At 34.3% G+C, this 12714-nt stretch overlaps 1 protein-coding gene across 8 annotated transcripts in view; it reads right to left on the bottom strand.

The window, feature by feature from the left end:
• The window catches only part of LOC118742850 (laccase-3), a 72954-nt gene that overhangs the window by 33933 nt on the left and 26307 nt on the right, over positions 1 to 12714 (bottom strand). For 7 of the 8 annotated variants that reach the window (XM_036475273.1, XM_036475265.1, XM_036475261.1 and 4 more), the window contains exons 3-4: positions 629 to 1232; positions 36 to 540 (exon numbers count right to left, since the gene is read on the bottom strand). In XM_036475273.1, coding sequence (XP_036331166.1) covers positions 36 to 540; positions 629 to 1232 — 1109 coding nt within the window. The remainder of the gene's footprint in view (positions 1 to 35; positions 541 to 628; positions 1233 to 12714) is intronic. The other variant, XM_036475297.1, reaches the window with a different exon arrangement.

Genomic DNA, 12714 nt, shown 5'->3' on the forward strand with positions numbered 1-12714 from the left:
AACACTTGTTCGTCCTTGTTTTCGATCACACTCACCTGCTCCTTCGCACTGGTGCTGTTTCCTGCTCTTGCAATTGACTGACACGCGTTGTTTGCTTCTCATAACTAATTTTCAGGCTGCCAGTATCCGTTGTAGTGGCCATCAAATTGGGATTACTGGTCGCACTCAGCATCATGCTACCACCCGATGGCGATTTACCGCTCTGATGTATGACGCTGCTATGCGTTGCGGCCGACATGCCAGCGGGCGAGTTAGCAAAGTAACTACTATTACTATTGCTATGATGCTCGGAAAGCGCTGGCGGTTGATGATGATGCCGTGGTGATTGTCGCTCCAGCAGTCCACTACCACTGCCACTACCACCGCCGATGCTACCGACGCCACCCAGTGGCGTTGACGAGGCATTCGCATGCGCACCTAACATGCTGCCGCTCATGGAAATCGATGTAGCACCACCGCCTTGATGTTGTTGCTGCTGCTGCTGCTGGCTGATTGCTGCCGCTGCGGCACGCGTTGATTGCGAGGGTGGCGCATGGTGATCTAAAATGAAATGGGCACGTAAAAATTCATTAAAAAACTGTAAAATTTGTGCAGGAATCGAATACAAATTTGGCATGCCAACGCTCACCTGTCGCACCACTCGCTACGCTATTTGTTGGTAAATTGATTCCAGGTACATTGGCGGTGGAGAGTGGCACAGATACGTATAGGCTGGGCGCATTGGCTGCCGCGTTAGCTGCATTGGCGGCTGCGGCGGCAGTATTCGCCCCACAATTCGCTTGCGCTTGTGACGTATAACGGTCATCGCGATGATGTTGTTCCTTGGCGTTAGTGTAACTGTTGCCACCGCCACCCATTTGGTTGGTTACATTGCCACCGTTATTGTTGTTGTTACTGTTGCTGCCGCCGCCGCCGCCACTGCCGGAGCCGGATTTGTGCGCACTCGGCGCGGACGAGATGACATTGCTGGTGCTTAGATTGGTTGCGCCAGCACTTTTAGCATCTGATGATGATAGCGCGTATTTGTGCGAGGCGGTGGTGGAGGAGGAGAGTGTTGCTGCAGCCGTTGAAGAGGCGATTGAGGCGGATATTGAAGCGGATGTTATACCTGATGAGGCGGAGTTGAGACTGTTATTGCTAGCACCGCCACTGCCGTTGCTCCCGCTTTGCGCGCCACTATTCGTGTCGGTGTTGTGTGTTTGATGTGCGGGTGGACTCAGCTCAGTTTTTTGCTACAAATAGAAAGGAAAATGAAATTTTGTTAGTTTGTTTTGGGAAATTTGTGAATAGGAAGTGGAAATGTTTTATTAAAAGTTGCGATAGATATTAAATACACAGCACCTTTGAGTGAAATTTTAATTTGAAGACCTTACAAATCTGTACTTTTAAACATTGGTCATTTAGTTCACCAGTAAGAGAGAAGTCATTATGGTGTTCATAACGGTATATAGGCAAAATATCACCAACATTTTATATTATTTTTATAAATTTTTCATTTATAATCAAGATTTCAATAATTATTTTATAAATCAGTGTACATAAACATTAGGGTGGTACCTTACAATAACAACATCTGAATTTTATATGGACCACCGCTTTATTTTTTAACCAGAGTACATTTGAACCAGTGTACATAAATATTAGGGTGGTCCTTACAATAACAACATCTGAATTTTATATCGTGCACCGCTTTATTTTTTTTCTACGTGCAAAATAAAAACATTCAGGAAAATTTCAAAATTTTTAACAAATCTTTAGATCCCACGGTTTTGAAAAAATTTAATTTCTTTTGAGTTGGAAAAATTTTTTCATATTCATATTCAATCTGGTAAAATAACATATCGAGCCCTAACCGCCAAAATAACGTAAGCGACATTTTTTTCAAAATTTTCTTTTTGATGCAGAAATGCATCTAGATGCTCTAGGAATATTTCTGCATCAAAAAGAAAATTTTGAAAAAAAAATGTCGCTTACGTTATTTTGGCGGTTAGGGCTCGATATTATTGAAACCTGTTCAACAAATTCATAAACTCGCAGGTCAAAATCAAAATTTTGTGGAACTTTTTCGATTAAAAAAATTTATTTTTTTCAAAGCCGAGGACCCCTAATTTGGTTTTAATTTTAAGACTTTTGTAGAAGTCTTCATTTGGCACGTAGAACAAAATAAAGGGGTGCTACATGAGTTGATATTTTTTAAGAACCACCTTAATAAACATATGTTGAATGTAGGCCGTGAGCTGAGAGGACATCGCCGTTCTTCACTTTTGATTATAGCAATGGGCATCTCTGTCTGATGGTAGCCGGGCAGATGAGAGAGCAATCCGGGGAGGCGGTACATTGTTAAGAGTCGGTCTAGCTAATTGTATCGAACTTTGGTCAATACCAATGCTCAGTCGGTTCACTGCGCTGCTACTTGCTCTCCACAAATAATCCTAACCGATGGATATATGGCCAGGGGGGTGCCTTGGTCGCTAGTATGCGAACACTGGATATCTGTCAAAAAGGTTGCGACAGTCACTGGGAAATGAATCGAGTTCGCTTCGCAGAGCAATCACCATGTGATAACAACGAAAACCAAGACTGGTTCATATGGAGGCGTCAAAAACCACCTTCAGCCTAAGTAACATGTGGAGCTGCTGGCACTGCTGCAGAAGGCGATAACAGACATCGGTGCTGCGAATTTTGGGGCCGACGTAAATCCGGAACCTCCAATGGTTTTAGCAATAGCTCCGATTACCAGAAGAGTCTTTCGTAAGACAATTGTCAATCCTTGCAACTATTTATGTACTTATATCTTGAAACCTCTTTTCTGCCATTCGAAAGACTCAATGAAAGATCGGCTAACGAGGAGGTCTTAGAGTTTTCCTGTTGTCTTTTAGCAATAAGTGTGTTAAAAATGAAATTAAATAAAAATAAAAATTTTTTCATTTTAAAAAACAAAAAAAAAATTATTAAAAAGAAATTAAATTAAAAACAAGGAAAAAAATTAATATTGAAATTTTTATGGAATAAAAAAGTAAGTATATGTCTTGCTTTCCAAAAAAATAATGGCTAAAACAGAACAGAAATTAAATTAAAAAACGAAAAAATAATATTTGATTCGCCAAATAAAAAAATAAAATCAGTTCCAAAAAATTATATGAAATTAAAATGATAATTAATTAATTACTAAATAAAAATATAATTTTTTTTAACCAAAAAGTCCAAAAATTATAAAAAAAAGATAGGCCGCCTAGGACCTAGGAAGCAAGCTATGTAAATTATACTTAGGACAAGTAAACATTAAATGTTGGCGTCATATCTCAAATAGTTTCAGCTGCGAGGAACTGCGAGTTCAGCTTCTATTCTTCATTTTTTTTTTAGAAATAAAATAAATGTATCTATTAATTTTCTGCGAAATCCATATAATTAAGTACGTGGAGCCAAAAAAGTTGTGCAGGAGGTGGACGTTTATCTTCCAAGTTGGAAAATTTTGGCTTAAACGAGGCACACCGAATTCCATTATTTTTTTTTTTTGCGCCTATTTTTCTAGAATTAGTGGACGATAATGTAAACCAATTTTAACGTTGTTTCAGATTTATGATTTTCGCGTTAATACCAGCACATGCACTGAATTTTATCAAAATCGGATAACATTTACTATTTCCGCCCACAAGAGCTGTGGGCGTGGTAGCGCGTTGAATTTTATAATTTTCCAATTTCTTCATTCCTAAGTGCCGAATAGCGCATGTACGAAATTTCGGCGAATTTCTAGTACGACTACTACTTTTGGCCGCAGCTTATATGGGGAGGTCCCACTGTGCAGAGCTAGCAAAATGATATATGTATGTACATAAATACATTCATCACAATTTGGAACATGCGCAAGTGCTTTATGCCAAAAGTGCTTTTCACCATGTAAGTTAGCAAGGGAGCTTTTTTTTTGGTAAGACTTTCGTGCGAGAATAAAGAAAATCTTTCAAACAATCTTGCCTAATGTCTTTCAATTACCTTGAAAATGACTTGCAAGTTGCAACTATGCACATATCTTAGCCAGAATTGCCTTGTTAGTCAGTCGACATTCCTTTTTTTATCACTATACTTAGCCAATGAAAGGAGAATAAATTCAAACTCATTAAAAGCATATTACTGGTACAAAATTATGGACAATCTATACAAAGATCATGTAGGTTATATTTATGTGCACACACTCTACTAATACCGCTAATCACACAAATTTTTAGGCAATTTCGAGAAAAATAATAGCTCATATTTTTTCAAGATGTTTATCTCTCTTTTGTTGCAGTAATCTTATGTCATAAAACAACAATGTTGCTGGCTGGCCGCATGCAACATTCACAGCTACTGTTTAGTTGGCTGAGTTATTTGCTGGCAGCCTGGTTGCACATTTGGTTGCAAGCATATACACATATGCACATTCTATATGTGGCAACTAATACCGTAAAATGAAATCATAAAAATTATAGCTGCTGTTGCCGCTGTTAGCCACCAAGTTGCTGCTGTTGCTGCTGCTTGCCATTTTCCATTTCCGCTGCAATCGACAGCGGCGCAGCAGCAAGCAAGCAAGAGCTAGTTGAAAAAGAAAAAACCAATAACATAAAAAGCTCTTGGTGTTTTGTTGTTATTGTTGCGGTTGCATGCTAGCTGTGAACAATGCAAACAACATATGTTGCTAATATACTAGCCCCTAGGGCTGGCTATCCAACTCTCTCAGCTATTCTCAGCTCCCCACGTTCGCCACCTATGGAGTTGCAGACAGACGGCATAAACATGAGAATGTGACTAATAAGAGTGCGTAGAAATGACAGTAAATGCAGTAAAATTCAGATGAACAAATAAGGAAGAGCATAAAAAGTTAATGTATTATAAAAATAGGAAATGAGCAGACCGCAAAAAGCGGGAACGAGTGCGAGGTGAGTTGTGAGGTATTCCGAAGAATTATAAAGAAACCATCTGAGGAGTGGTAATGCGATGTAATAAACATAGATACGACAAACTGGCATACATATCGCACACTGTTTTTAAAAAAGTCACAACTCAAAATTTGGCATTTTTGAAATTATGCGCTACAGAGCTTTAAATTATCTTTCAGCAAAAGCTGGAGCAAATTTTTGTTATAATTTGTTAAGAAAAAACCCCAAAGGTAAAGTCGCCCTTGCCCATATGATTATCATGTGCTACGAAGAAATAATTCTTCGCATTTTCTGACAAACGTATTATTTTGAGTTGTGAATATTTTGAAGACGGCGTCCGCTATGTATGTATGTATGTAGGTAGTGTCGATAAATTAGCTGAATAGAAGAAGAAGCATTAAGATGATACAATGTTGTCTAAGCTACAGTGGCGTGAAAAAAAAATAGGAATACAACATTCTGACATAATTTCGTTATCTTTCTTTTGTTTATTAATTCTTAAAATTTTTTTTATGAAAGTATAGCTCATTATCTAAAAAACCATACGAATTTTTAGAAAAAATTTCAGTAATTAAAGTGCAAATTTTGTTTTGCTTTTTCATAATTTTTTTTTGCTCACACTTTTTTTCCATATAAAAAAAAATCGAACAAATTTTGTATGGAATAAAAAGCGTGAGACCGTCAGTAAAAAAAAAAAAAATTATCAAAAATCAACGGGATTTTTAGCAACTTGAAAAAACGGATTTCGGGGAAATATCGCATCGTTAACAACATTTATTCCACAACTTTTTCAATTAAAGAATATTCTAGAAATGGGCGTGGCTATATTAAAACCAAAGTTGAAAAATTTAGACTTTATTATGGATTTCGCCAGAATATCTATATGGATTGAAAAAGTTGTGGAACAAATATTGTTAACGAAGCGATATTCTGCCGAAATCCGCAATAAAATCTGCGGTTTGGCTAATTTTAGTCCTGCAATTGCCACGCCCATTTCTAGGGGTTGTCGCCTTAAAGAAAAATCTTGCCAAACAAATGTTATATCTAATTTTAATAATTTTAAATATACATATTTTTCGATCAGCTTGTAGACCACCATTTTTCTAGAGACATTTTCAAGATTTGTTTCACGTAGGGGGGTCCCAAAAAATATTTATCACGTCAATGGAACGATTTTGAGGGAGCATCCAGAGCTTTGATTGTCGGACTGCAACTGACCCCTTAAAACTTTTACCAGCGAATTTGGTCATGACAGTTTATCCCAAACGATAAGTCGATAACGTACATGATGGTCCGGCATTTCAAATCAAAGTTCGCCATCCAACCACTCAGCTGAAATATCTACACGATTATTTAAATTCGAATGGACATAAGTCGACCTTTTCACAAACAAGCAAACGACAACAATTAACGGGTCTACAAAAGAACTATTGAAGAAAATCGAGCAGAATGGGGGAATAAGCTTTTCATACCAGGGTCAGAATTAGGATGAGTTACAGTTCCCTCCAATTCCTATTTATTTGAGCCCTTTCTGGAGAGCTGTTTGATTTTTAAGAAAGAGTCAAAATTTGACTTGAAAATTTGATCACCTCGATTAATAATAAATTAACATATTAGTTATCCGTTTAAAGGGCAATTTTTTTGTGGTAAGCATCTTTTAAGGGAACCACCCTATTACTCACAGATACAGATTTTCAGAGCAAACATGAAAAGCCACTGCCGGTATGCTACTAAAATTCTTGGTAAGAGGAGATATTCTGGACGACACTTAAAAGGAGCATCTGCAGGTGTGCGCTACATTTTTCTCTCCGATGTATGTAGTCTCTTTGGGCTATTACACTTAATTATATATAAATAATTTTCGAAGACCTCATTCCACACATGCCTGCTTCTCTTAGTGTTTCTTTAAAGGTTTTCTCTTCATGCCACATTTAAATGTGGCTGGAGGCGACAAAACATAAAAACCAAGACAGCATTGGCTACCTGACTGACAGACTGAATGACTGCTGCCATTTAATCTGCTACAAACTTAAAAAAAAAACAGCGTTGCATATGTTTCGTATGTGAACGAAAACCGACAAAAAATAAAAATAAAAAATGTCTGTCCGAAAGCGATCAATCGCAATCATATCAATATCCATAGCAAGCGGCGATCTTTTGCGTTCCGTCAATCACTTTTCTTAGCAGTAATACAAATAAGTGGTGAAAGAAAAGCATGCACTCAAGTTAAACGAGGAAAGAACACAATAACCCAAAATAAGACAAATGAAAATAAAAAATCTCATAGGTATTAACAACAATTGCACTCATACAGGAAGTTTACATAGGCCATTTGTAAGCCAAATGCAATGCATTGCACGCAACGCGCACAGACACACACAATGCACCAGCGATAGAGCACACATGTAGTTAGAATTAAAAGAAAACGCGTGAAGGCAAACAAACAAAACGTTAATGGCATTGCGTTCAAATGTGGTAAGACAAATGGCGTTTTATGGCATGAGAAAAGTATGTAAGTACATACATTAAGGTGGGCAATTATGAAATAGTTTCAACCAGGGTAGGCACATAAGTACTAAGTTTAATGGGAAAGAGAATGTTGAGGGCAGCCTTATGTGGAAGCCGAAGAGATTCTAAATTTAATCTTAATAAAAAAAAAATCTATATCTTTCTTTTTAAAACAGTAAAAACGAATAAAAAAATAATAAGAAAATTAAGAAAACATAAATAAAAACATTTTCAAAAATTTAATAAAATGAAAACCTTATTTCCTTTTATAACAATAAAATCTAAAAATTAAATTAGAAAAAGAAAACAATTAAATCAAAAAAAGAAAATAGTACATATGTAATTAACAAAAGAAATTAAATTTTAAAACCAAATCTAAAAATTAAAAGAATATTATATTAAAAAAAGACAAAATTAAAAATAAGAGAGAAAACCAATATATTTTTCTCTTTAAAAGAATAAAACCTAATAAATAAAAAGATTTTTATAAATTAAATGAGTTTAAATAAAATATCTTTTTTTTCAAACAATAAAATCTAGAAGTTAAACTAAAATAAAAAGCTTACTAGGGAAAGGAAAAATAAATTAAGTTTCTGAAAATTTCAATGGAATTTAAAGAAAATTGTAAAAAATAACATCTAAACATTAAATTAGGACAAGAAAACATATAAATCATAAAGGAAAATAGTACATAGGTATGTAATTAACAAAATATTGTATTTAAAAAAAATCTAAAAATTATAAGAATATTAAATTTAAAAAAGACAAAATTAAATATAAAAGAGATTAAAATATGACAATAAAATGATATGAAATAAAACAAATGTATTTTTCTTTTTAAAACAATGAAAACTAATAAACAAAAATATTTTTATAAATTAAATGAGTTAAAAAAAATATTTTTCTTTTTCAAATAAGTTTAAAAATTAAAAGAAAATTAAAACTAAATAAAAAATTTACTAGAGAAAAAAAAAAATAAATCAAGTTTCTAAAACTTAAATGAAATTAAAAAAAAATAACCATACCGTTTTAAAACAATAAAATCTGAAAGTTAAATTAGGAAAAGAAAAAATTTAAACAAAAAGCAAGAAAATAGTACTTTAATATAAACGAAAATTAAGATTAAAACAAAATCCAAAAACTAAAATATTGAATAAAAAAAGACAAAATTAAGATTAAAGAAAACAATACAATAGGATACTAAAAATTAAATGAAATAAAACAAATATATTTTTCTTTTTAAAACAATAAAAGTGCAGTTTACAATACTGGCATTGATTTTTTCAAATGTTGCTAACGGTCTCCCGCACTTTATTTAATAAGAAATTTTTGATTATATTGAAAAAGTGCAAAAACCCGCCACCAAAAAAAAAAAAATCGAAAATCAACGGAATTTTTTTAGCAGTCTGAAACTTGCACTTCATTGCATAAAATTGTATGGGCTATAAAACTGCATACCCAAATTATGTTCTAAAGATTCAGATGAAAAAGTTGAAATTTTGATGAAAATTTGTTGAATTTTCCTAAATTTTCTACAAAGTTTGAAACTGTGATTTATATGGTTTTGGTTAAAGTTTGGGCGGTATTTTTATAAAACAAATATCAAAAAAAAAATTATCTTGTAAAACATGAGCTTGAAACAAAAATCAACACGTGGCCAATTGTTTGAGTCAGTGTATGTATATAAATATATAATCTAATTTTTAGAAATTTACTTTATTTTTTTATTAAATATTTACATTTTATTGTTTTAAAAAGAATTTTTTTTTTTATTTATTAAATTTTTGAAACTATTCCTGCATAATTAGTACAATGTATTTTACTGAAAGTATAGCCTATCGCCAGCAATTACTTTTCTTTACTTTTTTTTATCGCAATGCAGGGTTTCCGCGCCAATAAAACTGCTCGTCTTAGAAAACCATAAAGTATCAAGCCAACTTAAGACCTTATGGACCTTCAACTGAATTAATCTGCATCGACTAGAACAAATGGTAGTCTGATGGTGCATGGTCTAGGCTATAAACTGGGTGAGTTAGGACTTCCCATCCGGTAGAGTAATAACTTGTTGCCATGGATATTTGGTTTTAGCGTCGATGCTCCGGGTTCGCCGTGCTTAAAATACGCCTAACGGTGTTTTGGATTGTCCTAATGAATCCACTTTTCATCGTCATTGACCAGACAATGTAAAAAGGACTTCGCTTTGTACGGTTGAAGGAGCATTTGGGAAATAGTGACACACCGTTCGATACCTCTTGGTTTAACTTCGTACTGGCGCCCTCTGCTGACAATCCTTAAAAGCTTTATATAGTTCCATCCTCATTAAGGTAAGTCCTAAGTAATTAATCTAGTAAGGAACTTCTAGCATTTATGGTGCAGTGGGATATGGATCTTAATGAGGAATAAAAAGTTGATTTCCTTTTATCTACCTAGGAAGCAGTCCGGAATAACAATGGCTTGGTTAGGAACACATGACACACACATAGAGACTTCCAGTCACATGTCATCCTACTGACTACTCAACTACATATCTACATTAGGTGTTGTGTCACAGGTTTGACTACATATTGTAAGCCTTTTATAGAAGTAGGGCGTTCAAAACTTATCTGCTACATTTGCAACCCTTTGACAACATGTGGCTCTTTACTTCAATAGAGACAAACATATGTACATACATATGTACATATGTACGTGAGTACGGATTCTTCTCATGTATCCATAAATGTTACTCGCTTTAAAGTCTCCAAGGGCTTTGCGTATAAGCTGAAGTTAATAGCAAAAGGGAATACTTTAAATTGTGAAATTTTTCGCCCAATTAATAATTTATGTTTAACCAAACACATGCGATATAAATTGTGCATGCAAATATGTACTTATATAGACATATTATGTACATAAGGGTGTATCACCAAGCAAAAAAAAAAGTTGCGGTGTTTGCATTGGAATTATAAAATTTATATTTAAGACTTCCGTCAAAATATCTCGGAAAAAACTAAGATTTACGATTTGAAAATACCACTAAAAATCTCATTATTTTGATTCCTTTGATAAAATTTTGTTTAACATTTTATGCAGACCATTTAAGTTTACACTTTTCATCTGATGTGATTTTTTTAGAGAAAGCATTTTTAAAAACCAAACTTATTTACAAACCACTCGATTTTCGGAAGTATTTTCAAATAGTCGCAGCTCATGTAAATCTTAATTTCTTTTACGAAATATTTTGGCAGATGTCTTAAAATGTAATAAATTTTATATTTTCGATGGAAAGCAGTACCGTTTTTTTTTTTGTTTTTTTGGAAAGTGATGCATCCTAATGGCCCTATATAGTATTATTCCCAAAGGTAAATGAGCAACAAATGTTGTTAATCTTGCATAAAGAAATACAACGATTAATGATGAAAAAATGAAATGAAAAGGCAAAGTGGATATACACAAATGTATGAAACTGCATTGAAAAGAGCACAGAGAGACATTTGTTTGAACGCAGAAGAAAAATTTAATAGTCCGCAACTGCAGCGGGCAGTTAAAAAAGCACAGTGGTGCCAAACTGGAATTTACTATTCAAAATAATTTTTTGTCCGATTCCATGATTTTTTTTTATTACGTGAAAGCTAAAAAAAATTAAAAGCGGTTTATATGAAAATAGTTAGTGCAAAGTGCAGAGTAGCAGCTTGAACAAAATCGATTTTACTATTTTTGTAAAAAAATAATTAAATAATAATAACTAGTTGGAAACAATTATAGGGTTCTCCAAAACGGAAAAAATAGCACAAGTAAAAGTGTAAATGATATAAAAAAAATTTCACCAAGATTTCTAACTTTTTATTAAGAGTTTTTGGTACCGTCAGCAAAAAAAAATATATATATATTAAAATTATACTAAAATTTAATGAACTATAAAACCATATACCCAAAATAAAGTTTGAAATTTTCGTGATTTTTTTTTTTTTTTGTATTTCAACTTTTACTTGTGGAATTTTTTTCGTTTTGAGGGAACCCCATTATGGTTTTCAATTAGTTTTTATTATATTCAATAAGCTCAATAAAATTCTTGAATATAATTGTTATAAGGCCATAAATAACAAAAACAAATCTTTTGTTATGTAGCAGTTATTTGAAGTTATTAAGTTTCTTCAAAATCAATAAAAATTAAAAATATGTACTCGACAAATCTTTTATAATTTTATTAGCTTTCATTACAAAACGAAGGCTGTGAACTATTTTGAACAGTAAATTCCAGTTTGGTACCACTGTGCGATGGTCGAGGCAACAGCGCAACACTGTCAGCTACCACCAGCAAAAACCTCCGGCGGCAAGCAGTAGCCCATCAGTTGAATAGTAGCGGCAACATGTGCTACCGACACTACTAAATAACAACAACAACCACATGCAAAACCATAATTGTTTAAAATTAGATTAAAACCATCAAAGAAAAACTTTTTACTATAAGGATGAAAATTTAGCCATTTGCGTCCATATGCGACTTTGTGGTTTTTCAAGAATGTTGCAGTTCAAAAGACACGAAAGAACAAAATGACAAAGGCATAGTGGAGAATAATCAAATAAGTGCGTAAGTGAATTTGAGAAGTAGCAAAAGGTTTAGCGGCCGGCATTCCTTCCTTCTCCAAGCTGTGGTTGTATTTCTTCGATCGATTTTATTTTTATTTTTTTGCAATACAGTCGGTGTACATTAAAGGATAATAACCCAGAGCCAAAGGCTATCAAGAGTCCAACAAGCAGCCAAAAGCAACCCCTTAGAAATTTGCAAACGCTTTGTGCTTGGCAGTGGCTAAACTGTGCTGCACATTCCAACATTTTGCCGCATTGGCGCTCAAAGTGCAATGTACATACACGCAAACAACTGCATTTGTTATTATTACTGCCCACATACTTACTAGCCATATGTTGGCAGCCGTCAGCCGTCAGCCGCTAGCCGCCAGCCAGTGACAACAATGCAAGTGGACAATGTGGCTAGCGCTTGAATTGAGTTGAGTTGGTCAATGGTCAAAGTACGTAGTATATATGTATGTATGTATGTACGTTTATACCAAGTCACGAGATGATTGCGGCGACAGCCACGTGAAAGGGAGGGCGATTGGCATGCGACAATGCAAAGCATGTCCCACACATGTGCTACACAGAATGCACAAAAAAAAAGAAAGGCACAAAGAAGAAAACTTCAAACATTTGCACATTTCGCTTGGCGATTGAATTGCAAGAGGGGCGCAGCAGACAGCCGCTGGACACGAGTCACCCTTTTCAATAAAAATTTAGCTTTTAGTGCTTAGCCCCC

The sequence above is a fragment of the Rhagoletis pomonella genome, unplaced genomic scaffold, assembly GCF_013731165.1.
Source record: "Rhagoletis pomonella isolate Grant_MI unplaced genomic scaffold, Rhpom_1.0 Rhpom_scaffold_00001, whole genome shotgun sequence".
NCBI lineage: Eukaryota > Metazoa > Arthropoda > Insecta > Diptera > Tephritidae > Rhagoletis > Rhagoletis pomonella.